At 37.8% G+C, this 12,556-nt stretch overlaps 2 protein-coding genes across 7 annotated transcripts in view; one reads left to right on the top strand and one right to left on the bottom strand.

Moving 5' to 3' along the window:
- b3gnt5a (UDP-GlcNAc:betaGal beta-1,3-N-acetylglucosaminyltransferase 5a) overlaps nt 1–12,556 on the top strand; it is a 110,556-nt gene that overhangs the window by 58,952 nt on the left and 39,048 nt on the right. The window lies entirely within an intron of this gene.
- ect2 (epithelial cell transforming 2) overlaps nt 1–12,556 on the bottom strand; it is a 34,518-nt gene that overhangs the window by 21,482 nt on the left and 480 nt on the right. For 3 of the 6 annotated variants that reach the window (XM_081358196.1, XM_081358192.1, XM_081358193.1), the window contains exons 2-8: nt 11,999–12,180; nt 11,797–11,876; nt 8,910–9,005; nt 7,612–7,794; nt 4,772–4,861; nt 4,572–4,682; nt 3,206–3,279 (exon numbers count right to left, since the gene is read on the bottom strand). In XM_081358196.1, the coding sequence (XP_081214322.1) occupies nt 3,206–3,279; nt 4,572–4,682; nt 4,772–4,861; nt 7,612–7,794; nt 8,910–9,005; nt 11,797–11,876; nt 11,999–12,131 (767 nt within the window). In that variant the 5' untranslated portion in view covers nt 12,132–12,180. The remainder of the gene's footprint in view (nt 1–3,205; nt 3,280–4,571; nt 4,683–4,771; nt 4,862–7,611; nt 7,795–8,909; nt 9,006–11,796; nt 11,877–11,998; nt 12,181–12,556) is intronic. The other 3 variants (XM_081358195.1, XM_081358197.1, XM_081358194.1) reach the window with 1 other exon arrangement.

The following is a 12,556-nucleotide window of genomic DNA, read 5'->3' as shown; positions in this document are numbered from 1 at the left end:
AGCAGGTCCGACAAACATTAGCAAGATGGTGAAGCGTGCGCCCATGGCGTTTGTAAATCGGACACTACAAACCCCGAGAGATTGTTTGGAGGAGTTGTGTTCTTTCACTGCTACTGCTACAATGGATAAAACAGTGTGGACGGCCCCAATCCCAGTTAAATGTGTCGAACATTAAGAGGCATAAATACGCCTGCTGGCTGTGGTATCGATGGCTAAGTTACTTAAAGTTTTTTTTTGTTTTGTTTTTCTGATCTGAAAAACTCCTATCTGTAACTCAAAAAACATAATATTGTCTGAACCACGAGTTTTATGATCCGTTGCACCACTAATAAATATTATGGTCTCAACCGCGATTTTTGTGATCTGTTGTCCCCCTAATAAATATTATGGTAAGTGCATTAAGAAAGACAATCAATGAAAGTTATTTAAATGCAAATTAAGGCTATGTCTGGTTAAACAGTTATTGTGTGATTTCGTTTATTGTGCTTTGTCAACTTGAAGCATGAATTTGAGAAAGAAAATCATTTTTGGAAGAAAATCCACCACATACTTTTGTCAGTGATATAAGTTATAGCTAAAAGATTGTAAAAGCTTTCAGTTCACCCTGCCTAATTGTAGTTGAAAAGTCAAATTAAGCTTGATTAATGATATACTGTGACTGATCAAATAAACTACAGCATCTGGAATATAACTCCCATGTGTTTTGCAGCATTTAAAATTTTAGTCGTGTTATGCGAAAAAACACACATAAGAAATTATTGCTGACAGCACTTTTATTTTCAGAGACAGTTTTTTCTTTCACACAAAAACACAACAGTAAGTGTCTTACAATGCTTTTAAACACTTGTTTCCTTGTTCTTTGTCATAATCACAAATGATGTGTATGAACACCGGTAACGTTAAGCATTAGCCTCGATAGAGACGTAGATAGTAGTCGTGTCTCCTTCATTGCGTATTTTTATATTATAATATATCCCTCCACTGCATACTGTAACACTTTTTGCCTCGATCTGGAGGATATCGCGGAGGTATTGCTCCAAAAAAGGTCACTGACACGCACGGGTATACCTCTTTCCGTCATGGCAATCTGTCGCGCTGGTCGTGTTTGACCATTTGTTTGTCGGACGTAGCAACAGTAACTAAGGGGGGCGGGGCTCGGCGAAAGGTCAATTCTGTGAATTAAAATAAAATGCAACAAAGTTTACTTCCATTATCTGATGCATTTCCAGGATAAGGTTAAGAACCTGGTTAAGAACCACTGCCTTTGAGCCCTCTTGGCTAACATTAACTACTATCCTGCGCCATTTATGTAACATCATTCAAAAAGGAATGTAATTTCAAAGGAAGAGTAAATTATATTTTGATGAAAGATTATAAATAACATTTACTGATGCATCTTGCACAACAAGGCCAGACACATGTATTAAGACAGAGCAAGGTCAATTTTGATTCAATAATGGCTTCAAGACTTTCTCCATTAAATATTGTAGATGCAGAGTGGACGGTATGGAGAAAGAAAAAAAAACCTTAGATTCAACATCCAGTCCAGAGTGGCAGTTCATTAATGTGAAAGGTCAGGTTCAATGCTCAATACATGTGTGGAAAATGTCAAAAACTAATTGTAGTGGAAATCACTTTAAATATGGAAGCAGGGAGTGTCCGTCTGGTTTGCGCACCAGTGGCTGGACTTTTCGGCTTCATCATTCACAGTTTTTACTAGTGATCGACCGATATATCGGGCCGATATTTGCGGGTTTGACGTGTATCGGCATCGGCCGATACGCGGCTGCTGCGTTCGCCGATAGTTTTTTCCCAGCATTATTTACAGACAGGCGTCCGCGCGCAGGCAGCTCTGTGTTGCTGGAGACGCTGCAGTTCACGCGCAGCCCATGCACTGCCCCTCCCACACTAGCAGAGTGCTGGAAGCCTCTTCAAGACAACGGCAAGTTTTAAACCTTCAAAGCATCTTTTAACTGTTTGACCTACCTGAAATATTGCCATACACTTTAAAAGTGGAAACACGTTGCTTTATATGTGTGTGCAACTAAGCAAGTTTGTGGGTCCAAATGGAAAACGCGAATGCCTCATCTATAAAACTGCTTGTCATTGTATTTAAGGAGCTGCAAATAGCTAAGTTTGAGGCTATCCATATGCATACGGCAGCTGTTACGAACACTGGTCATAGGATTAAATAATGCAGACGTTGTTCCGTGATATTTGTGGGAGTTTTATTCAGCGACCACCTGGCTGAGGTTTGGACGTGTGCTCATAAAAGAAGCGACGCGGTTGCGACACGCATGCGATGCAGCGCGCTCGTTTGTCCAGGCGCTTCTATGCCGTGGTGAGATGAAAATAAATACATTTTTAGGGCCTGTTCACATATCGCGTCTTTTGCGCGCTCAAGTTCGTTATTTCAAATGTTGGCGCGCGGTATGCGCGCTCATAATGGAAGCGACGCGCTTGTTTTTTCCAAGCGCGTCCGCGCCGCATCGAGATAAAAACATCTCAACTTTTCAGAATGCCGCATCTGTGGTGGAATAATACGACAGCATCGAAAACTCGGCCGAACAGCTGATCATAGCTGGACAGGGCGGGTTTTTATTTCTCATCTCCATAAATATATGTAGTCATAAAGGGCAGGAAATAAATTAATCCTTACTTCCTCGTCATCATGGAGAGCGCAGTTCATGGCTGCATAGCAAAGACAGACGTTTATTATGCTGCTTGCTTGTTGCTACTGTGTGCAATAGTGTAATTATTTTATTCATGCTTAAATATTTATTTTCCGAATTTACTTAAAGAATTTGAATTATGCTTAAATATTTATTTTCAGTAATTTTAGCACTGAACTTTTTTTTACTTGTTCTACCTCACATGTTTTTAATATTTGTCAAATATTGTTTTGTTTTTTTTAAGTTCAATAAATGTTCCTTTTTTAAATTGAGACTTGTAACGTTTGTTATCATCATTGTGTCATTTTTATGATTTAAATTGAGTGAGCAAAAGCAGTATCGGCTCCAAATATCGGCCCAAGAAAATCGGCAGCCCATATCGGTCATCGGCTAAGGCTGATGAAAAAAAATCGGTATCGGCATCGGCACTAAAAAATCCATATCGGTCGATCCCTAGTTTTTACTCCTCTATACCCACACTGTGGATTGACGCAGGGAATAGTTTTATGCACGACACACACACACAATCTTACATGTCATCTCTGTGCTCCCATGCCTTGCGTATCCACTCAGGGGTGAGGATGGGTGTGCCCATGCACACTGCCAACTAAAAAAAAAAAAAAAAAAAAGAAGAAAGCAGTTAATAGCATCAGGACGGAAGAGATCCCCTCACCATAGCCTGCTCGATGCATTATGCATGAGACTAATGAATGATTCAGCCCAATTCAGCACGCTGTGAGAAGAGATACAAGAGAACTGTTTTAATCAAACCCTTTCTAAATAACGCAGACACATCAAGAGCAGACCACGTTTCAGAGAGCACACCTGGAGCTTGAGGAGCCATCAGGAAATAGCCATCACTGACATTTAATCAGGAGTCCCTTTACTGAGGTTGATTTTTAGGATTTAAAATATGAATGAGGAAATAAAGGATATAAAGAGCAATTCATTTAACAGTCTGGGTGATCGACTTTTCCTAAACACTGCAAGACTACAAAGGTTTCTGGGATTTGAAGGTGAGAGTGAATTTAACCAGTATCAAATCACCTGATTTTCAGTCCATAATGCTGATTATTCTGGTCCAGAACTACACACTTAGACAGGAAGAGCTCATCTGACAGGCACAAAGTGATCAAGTTTGTTTTGTTTCTTATGTAGCGTTTTAGGAATACTTTATTACAATAATAATAAAAACATACAGAACACACATCTATAGACTGTGTAATCAGAATGTTTGTCGATCCAAACGTGATATTTACAAATTACATTACAGTTTAAAGTTTGGAGTCTGTACATTTTGAAAAAAGTCTCTTATGCCCACCAATGCAGCATTTTTTTTTAATCAAAAAATTGTGTAAATATAATACATAAAAAACTAAGAAAAAATATTAGAATTTAAAATATCTTTGATAAAAAAATAAAGTTCAAAAAAGAATAAACAAATATTTTTGCCATTTTTTATCAATTTAATGTATCCCTGCTGAATAAAAGTATTAATTTCTTTAAAAGAAAAACCTTACTGTCCCCAGACATCAGAATTTTCATTCTGTAATGAAAACGGTTCCTTAAACTGATTATGATCCATAATATCGAAGTATATTGTACATCCGTGTTTTGAATGCATGTTTACTTTTCTTGTATATTTGTTCATTGTGTAAATTTGTATGCATATATATTACTCTCCTGTAGAACACACAGCCATGCCTCATCTTTACATTGGTGTATATGATTTGATTTGTGGCAGCAATCATAGATACTGTCATTACAGCAGGGTGAGTCAGACCCAAACAAAGGATTTCAGAACTGAAAATCTTTTTTATCCTGATGATTCAGTATAGTTAAAAATCAGTGGGTCTGAAAGATGATATACATGTATGTGTGGATGGGGTGGATAAATACCCTGTACTTTTCACCATGGGTTGAATGGGCGATGAGGTGTGAGACTTTAGCGCTGTCAAACTCTTTTCGGATGGTACCCCCCATGTGATGAACGAGATTTACCAGGGTAACCTGAAGAAAAACAGTTAATTGGGACAAATAATCCGACAACCAAATTATGGGCTGTTTTTGAGTCCGATGAGCAAACAAGCAGAACTCACCACTTCCTCTTTTTTACGGAATCCGGTGAAGCAGAGAGACAAGTTGAGCATGGTCATAGAGTAGAGAGGCCTGGAGGAGAACGGCAGAGGCTGCAAAAGAGGGCATGGAGGATCACAAAGATGGAATACATCATTAATATGAATAAAAGAAGAACAGACTGAACAGATTAAGACTATGCCAAGACAAGGCGTTTTTGTCAATCATAATAGGAAGTCACTTACATATAGACGTCTTTAAGGTATAGTAGCAACTAATGTTCCCTCTAAGCCAAGCGTGTCCAATCCTGCTCCTGGAGGGCAACTGCCTTGCAAAGCTTACCTCCAACTCCAATTAAACACACCTGAACCAGCTAATTAAGGTCTTAATAGGCATACTAGAAATTTCCAGGCAGATGTGTGGAGGCAATTTGGAGCTAAACTCTGCAGGACAGTGGCCTTCCAGGACCGACTTTGGACACCCCTGCTCTAAGCAGACCCTTAAATATTGATGAGCCAAAGCATTAGCCACAGGTGAAGCGAATATAATTGATCATAGGCAACAAATTAAGGTCTGGGTAGATTAGATGGTAAGCAAACAATCAGTTCTCCTAATCAGCGTGTTGGATGCAGGACAAATGGTCAGGAATAAAGATCCGAGCGATTTTGACAAGGGCCAAATTGTTATGGCAAGCCGACTAGGTCAGAGTATCTCTGAAACGGCAAGGCTTGCGTGTTGCTCCCAGTCAACAGTGGTGAGAATTTACCAACAGTGGTCCGAGGAGGGACAAACAACAAACCGGCGACAGAATGTTGGGCGCCCAAGGCTCATCGATGCATGAGGGCAATGAGCTATCCTGTCTGGTCTGAACCAACAGAAGGTCAACAGTGGCACAAAATTTCAATGATGGTTATGGGAGGAATATGTCACACAGTGCATCAAATTCTTCTGCGTATGAGGCTATGCAGCCACAGGCCAATCAGAGTGCCTATGATGACCCCAGTCCACCTTTAAAAAAGCCTACAAGGGTACTCAAGTGTCAGCACTGGAACTTAGAGCAGTGGAAGAAGCTCAATGACTCCAGTTCTCTTTTACATCCCGTGGACAGCCATGTACGTGTGTGCCGTTTGACACCAGGATGCACTGTGGGATGATGATAAGCCAGTGGAGGTGTGATGCTCTGTGCAATGTTCTTCTGGGAAACCCTGGGTCCGCCTATTCATGTGGACGTACGTTTGACGTGCCACCTGACCACCTAAACATTGTTGAACATCACTTAAAGGGTTAGTTCACCCAAAAATGAAAATTCTGTCAGTAATTACTCACCCTCATGTTGTTCCAACCCCGTAAGACTTTCTTTCATCTTCGGAACACAAATTAAGATATTTTTGATGAAATTGAGAGCTGGATCACTCCTCCTGCAGGCTTATGGACACTATAACTTGCTGGCCCAGAAAATGTTTTAAAGACATTGTTAATATAGTCCAAGTGACTCCAGTGGCTCAATCTTAAGTTTATAAAGCGACGAGAATACTTTTTGTGCGCAAAAACAAACAAAAATAACGACTTTATTCCACTTTTCATTTCCTTCTCTCTGGACCTCGAGTCTTTTTTACGTAGTGTTATAGCGTAGCGCGTCTGTGTTTCACGTTAAGGTGTCCATAAGCCTGCAGCAGGAGTGATCCAGCTCTCAGATTTCATCAAAAATATCTTAATTTGTGTTCCGAAGATGAACGAAAGTCTTACGGGGTTGGAACAACATGAGGGTGAGTAATTACTGACAGAATTTTCATTGTTGGGTGAACTAACCCTTTAATGACAATGGTGTTCCCTGGAGGAAGTGGTCTCTTACCAGCAGGATAATGCACCCTGCCGCACTGCACACGTGTGTGTTTGTGACTTAAAGAATCTGCTGCTAATGTCTTGCTGCCAGATACAACAAGACATCTTCAGAGTCCATGCCTCAGGAGGTGGGCATTGTTTTGGCAGCACTCGCAGGGCAATAATAAATAATAATAAAGTATTTAAATATATAAAAAAAATGTTTACTTCATTTTAAATGTTAAAAAAATATAGTATAAATGATAAATAGCATTATTATACAAATAATACAATTATTTAAATTATAAAAACTAAAAAATAAATATACTGTAAGTTTATTATTTTATTATATATATATTAAACCTAAAAATAAAAAAACAACGGATATAAAAATTTGCTATTTTGTTTTATTTAAATTTCAAAAACAACAATAGCAATATATACTATATATATATAATTTGATGAATATAATTATTTACTATTATGTACTATTGTTGTTATTTGTGTATAACTTACAATACATTTTAAATGTTATTCATTTTATTTACATTTATATACATTTTATTGCAATTTTTTATACATTTCTGTGTGACCGCTCAAGTATTAAGACTATGAGTGTGTACTGTGGCAGATAAGCTGTGTACCGCAAGATTTAACAGCAATAAGACAAGCCCTCATTTCTCACTGGAATGTTGCAGTCGTATCTATATGCTAGTGTTCGTCAGACTTAATCTTTCTGTCCGGTACCGATCGCTAGCCAGCCAAGTGTTCGTTTTGCTCTGGAATATCTGGAGGAGTCAAACAGACACTCCTGCTTACACAGATAAGCCAGCAACATTTTTCAGGCTATACAGAAGCAATCAAAGCTGCTTACGAATCCATTTCAGTTGGAAGAACAACTTTATTTCAACAGGCTTTTACTCAACCCATGACGGCAAGCAGATGCTGCTAGTATCAAACCATTTCACCACCTCAGGGAGGAAAAAACACAGAAGATGGCTGTGATCCTGTGGGTGCTTGTTGTTTTATTTCAGGGTCTTACCTCTCCCTTGCTGGCGCAGTGCATCACGGCAGGAGGCCCCAGGATACGGCTGTCATTCTTGTACAAGAAGCTGTATTCGGGAGCCTGGAAGTCTTTCAACACAAACACAGTCTCGAACTCGCAATTCTCGCCGTCACCAAAATCTCTGACATTGTCAGTCTTGATGCAGCGGGTGTTTATATCCTAATGGGATGAAAAGGAAAATTCATAACTGAAATAAAAATGACAGAAAACAATATCAACAAACACATTAGTTAGATTGTGATCAGCATGTCCTCAAAAGCAAAGAGATATCGCCTTTAGTATAAGGGATCTTAAAGATGTTAAAGTGTTCTGACAGATGACATACTGGAGAAAGACAGCAGTCATTTGTCACATGTAGATTTAGTGACACAAAAACAAGTGTCAAGGACGGTTCACACAGGACAGCTAGTCGGAACAGAGTGAAAAGATGCATTTTTCTGATGCCATGGTCAATATAGGATATTTAAGCTATGTTTTTGCCATTATCATGCACTCACATAAAATATGTAATATTTAATACTTCACTTCTAATGTTTTAAAAATGTACAAATTAATAGTAATAACTAATACAATGCAACATTAAAATAGAAGTACTAATTTACACTGTGTGTATGTTATATATATATATATATATATATATATATATATATATATATATATATATATATATATATATATATATATATATATATATATATATATATATATATATATATATATATATATATATATATATATATATATATATATATATATATATATATATATATATATATATATATATATATATATATATATATATATATATATATATATATATATATACACACACACACATACACATATACATATATATATATGCAAAAGCATATGTCCGGTGTGAACAGCACCTTACATTCTTAAAGGGAACTGAAAGGATGTCTGTTAGTTCAGAAACTTCCATTATTCTTGTCTTTTGGGGTTTACTTTCAGAAAAGATTATTCTTACCTGCATGTAAAAACAAAAGATTAAAAGAAACAATTAAATGACACTAAAAAGGGATTAATCACCAAAGGGTTGATTACATAATTGATTGAATTAATTCTTAATTATGGATTAAAGACCACCTGTTGGACAAACACAGGACAAGTTGTTAGATCACATTGTTAGAACTTAGTCCAGACCACCGTGTGAGTGAGTTCGACATTAGACAGCGCAGTGCCCGACCGAATCCCCATGCTGCAAATCCCCCAGTGCTCTCAAGCATGCAAAGATTCTGGATCCCGAGACGTACCATATTGACTATAGATTTTATCAATTTCTCACGCGCCTCTGTGCCCGGCTGCCCTTCTTTAATCTTTACCACCGGGACTTCCATTATTGTGATGGCCTGTAAAAATGAAGAATTGACGTCAACCTGGCAACCCAAAGCTGATAAATTTCCCAGGCAGGAGGGTCTTACAACCTTGTCAGAATCGAAATGAGAACTTCAAACAAATGTCAAGCAAAGTCCAGGAGGAAGTTCTGCTACGTTAATAAGTTGCAGGGAGAATAGAATACTAAAAGAAGCAGCTACATCTGAAGTCCTCTCACATCATGTTCAAGGGCAAAGAAAGGAGGATTTCAGGAACATCCCCATGCACTACATAAGAATATTTCATCCTGAATCCACATATTCCAGCTTTATCATTTATCAAGCTCTGGGCGTAGATGTCCCATCATTGACCCTCCAAACACAAAACGTCAGAGCAAATTACATTCATAACATTCATGACCTTTCGTCCGTCAACTCCAAACCGCCACATACCACATCTCAGTATAAGAATGCTGAGTAATATGTTCATCAGCGTCGAATCAGAAAAAAACACCGTCCTCAAAGGTGCCGTACAAACTACTGACACGCTTATCCAAATTCTGCATCCGTCCTGGGCTCAAACGGCTCAAGCAGACATTGCATGATTCAAAACGAAGACTTACTAAATGTCTACTACTGTTTCAACACAGGTGTCTTAAAGGATTTGGTCACTCCAAAATTGATGATTTACTCACCGCCATGTCTTCCAAGATGTTCATGTCTTTCTTTCTTCAGTCGAAAAGAAATTAAGGTTTTTGAGGAAAACATTTCAGGATTTTTTCTCTATATAGTGGACTTCAATGGGTTGAAGATTGAGGTTTCAAAGGGCACTACATGATCCCAGCCGAAAAACAAGGGACTTATCTAGCGAAACGATCGGTCATTTTCTAAAAAGAAAAAAAAAAAAGAATTTATATACTTTAACCACAAATGCTCTTCTTGCACTAGCTCTGCGATGCGCCACGCATTACGTAATCATGTTGGAAAGGTCACACGTCACGTTGGCGGAAGGTAGGGTAGGGTGAAAAACTCCCTTTTCTCATGAATCAGGATTCATTTCCCAACTAAATGAACTAATCCTTTAAATTTGATCTCATTTGAAAATTTACCAATTGTTAATCTAGGATCTAGTAGTGTTTCTCCAGAATTCCATGTGGTGACACTCATTTTTGTCTTCTTGTATGAGACTGAAAGTAACACAATGACCTACACCATTTGACATAACACACAAAAAAATAGATGAATGAATATACAAATAAATTAATAAAATAGCAAAACAATTCCATTGTCATATATTATTAAAAATTAATTAATTTTTATTTAAAATATTTCCATATGTCAATACCATTACAATGTGCCAAAAAACATTAATTTGGACCCTGGTTGAAGCATTTCCAAGGATAACACTGTGTCCTAACCAGACGCGATATCTGCGAAAAGTATTTTTATTTGTCTAGCGACAAATATTTTGTCTGTCCACAATAGACAGCGAGATGCGTCAAAATCAATCAAATCAGCCACACAGCCAATCAGAACAGCGTGTGGGCGGAGTCTCGTGGCAAGTGCAAGTAGGCTACATAATCAAATTCACAAATATTACACCATTTAACTATTATTAAAAATACATAGGCTACTGAGTTACTAAAACAATCTTTGTCAAAGAATGCACTTGTTTGTTCACAGTTTGAACGTTCTTGTTATCATTTGTTTAATTTCAAGATATGAGGTGAATTATCCATTGTTGCTTTTACAGCTACAAAGCTGGGAGCACTAAATGATATTCAAAGTCACATTACACGCTTTTAACGTTAAAGAAAGCACATTAACACACATTATCATTGCCACACATTGTGTTTGTCGTTCCAGCCACGACGTCGCAGAAAAATAGAAACCGTTTCTAAGATTTAATCACCGCGTGTCGCCGTCGCAGCTGGTTAGGACAAAATCTCTGATTAACATGGAAAAGATACCTTGTATCTCGCGGACACAGTGTACACGTCTGCTAAAATGAATTTGGGGGCAGTAAGATAATTTTATTAAAGAACTTATTCATACTTTTATTCAACAAGGACACTATCAAAACTGACAAAAAAAGACATTTATAATGTTGCAAAAAAAAATTAAATAAACGTTTTTAACTTTCTATTCATCAAAGAATCTCGAAAAAGAAAGCATATCACGGTTTACACAAAAAATACTAGGCAGCACTAAGTTTTTCAATGTTGATAAGAAGAAATGTTTAGGATTTCTGAAAACCCATCACATGAATTAATGATATTTTACACTATATTCAAGTGGAAACAGTTATTTTAAAATTGTTATAAAACTTCACTATAATACTGTTTTCAGCGTGCTTTTGATCAAATAAATACCGCCTTGGTGAGCATAGGAGAGACTTCTTTCGAACTTTGAGGAATTGTGTTCATGTAAATGTGTAAGTGCACTACATTTGCTGCTCAGACCATCTTTAATCAGTCAAGGACACAAGTGTATCTGAATAAAAACTACTGTTTTAATTTTATCTTAAAATGACCCTAAAATTCAATCAAAAATTGTTTCAGTCAGGCAAACGGAAGAATTTACTGTTTATCCTTCATGCATAGTACTGGGCACAAAGCTGGCCAACACAAAATGACTTCTTGTTAACGAACTGATTACTTTTAATCAGATTAGAAGATTTTCAAAAAGTTATTTTCTCCAGCAGAGCTCACATTGAACTGACCGTTCTAAAGTAATGCATCTCATTAATGCAGCTCTTCTTGCCTCAGTGAAAACCATATGGCTATGGCTACAGTGAAATCTATATGAATAGCTTCTTCTACGGTACCTGAAGGGCTTTCTCAAGTTCTGCGATGTTGCCGGCCTCCCCCACCAACACCACCCTGGTCTCAACTCTGGGCAATGCATCTGAAAAAGAGAAAAGACCACAGGCAAAGGTGAATCTCTATGGAAATAGACAGCAAACCGGTCCACACTACAGAAATGTCAGATGATATAGGGTTGACCGAGAAGGAGGGCGGTTCACTTACCCTCTGTCTCGTCTGCGTGTAGACCCAAGAAAAATTGCTCCTTTGTGGTCTCGGCCATCCGGGAGTCATAAACGGAGGAGTCCACCAGCAGGCTGCGGCCCGGCCCTAAAGTAACTATGCTGCTGTCAGCCATGGCGCTGTGACAAGGGGTGGCGACCCAGTCCTGTCCAGAATATCAAAACCTGGAAGCCAGAGAGAAAGTAGTGAACAAGGGCAGCACAGGAACAAAAATAAGAAACAATCAATCGAGCTTCTAGGGAGGGAATGAAGGATAAAGGGAGAAGAGAATCAATGTGTGTGTGTGCGTGTATTTTATATATATATATATATATATATATATATTCTAAAATGAATCTTCTTAAAATCAAATCAACTCACCAGCTGCATAAATCTAATGTGTAATTATTCTGAATGCACCATTACAATAATAAAATGCTGCTGCAGGTCATTAACTCCCTCGATTGAGTAACAAAACATTGCATGTATATTCATTAGGGTGTACATTTTGATAGGTAATGAAATAAAGTTTAACGTATTGTAAAGATCTGTCAGCTTTTT

This window comes from Scardinius erythrophthalmus, assembly GCF_964197995.2.
Source record: "Scardinius erythrophthalmus genome assembly, chromosome: 25".
Taxonomy (NCBI): Eukaryota; Metazoa; Chordata; class Actinopteri; order Cypriniformes; family Leuciscidae; genus Scardinius; species Scardinius erythrophthalmus.
This window is presented reverse-complemented; position numbering and strand designations above follow the sequence as displayed.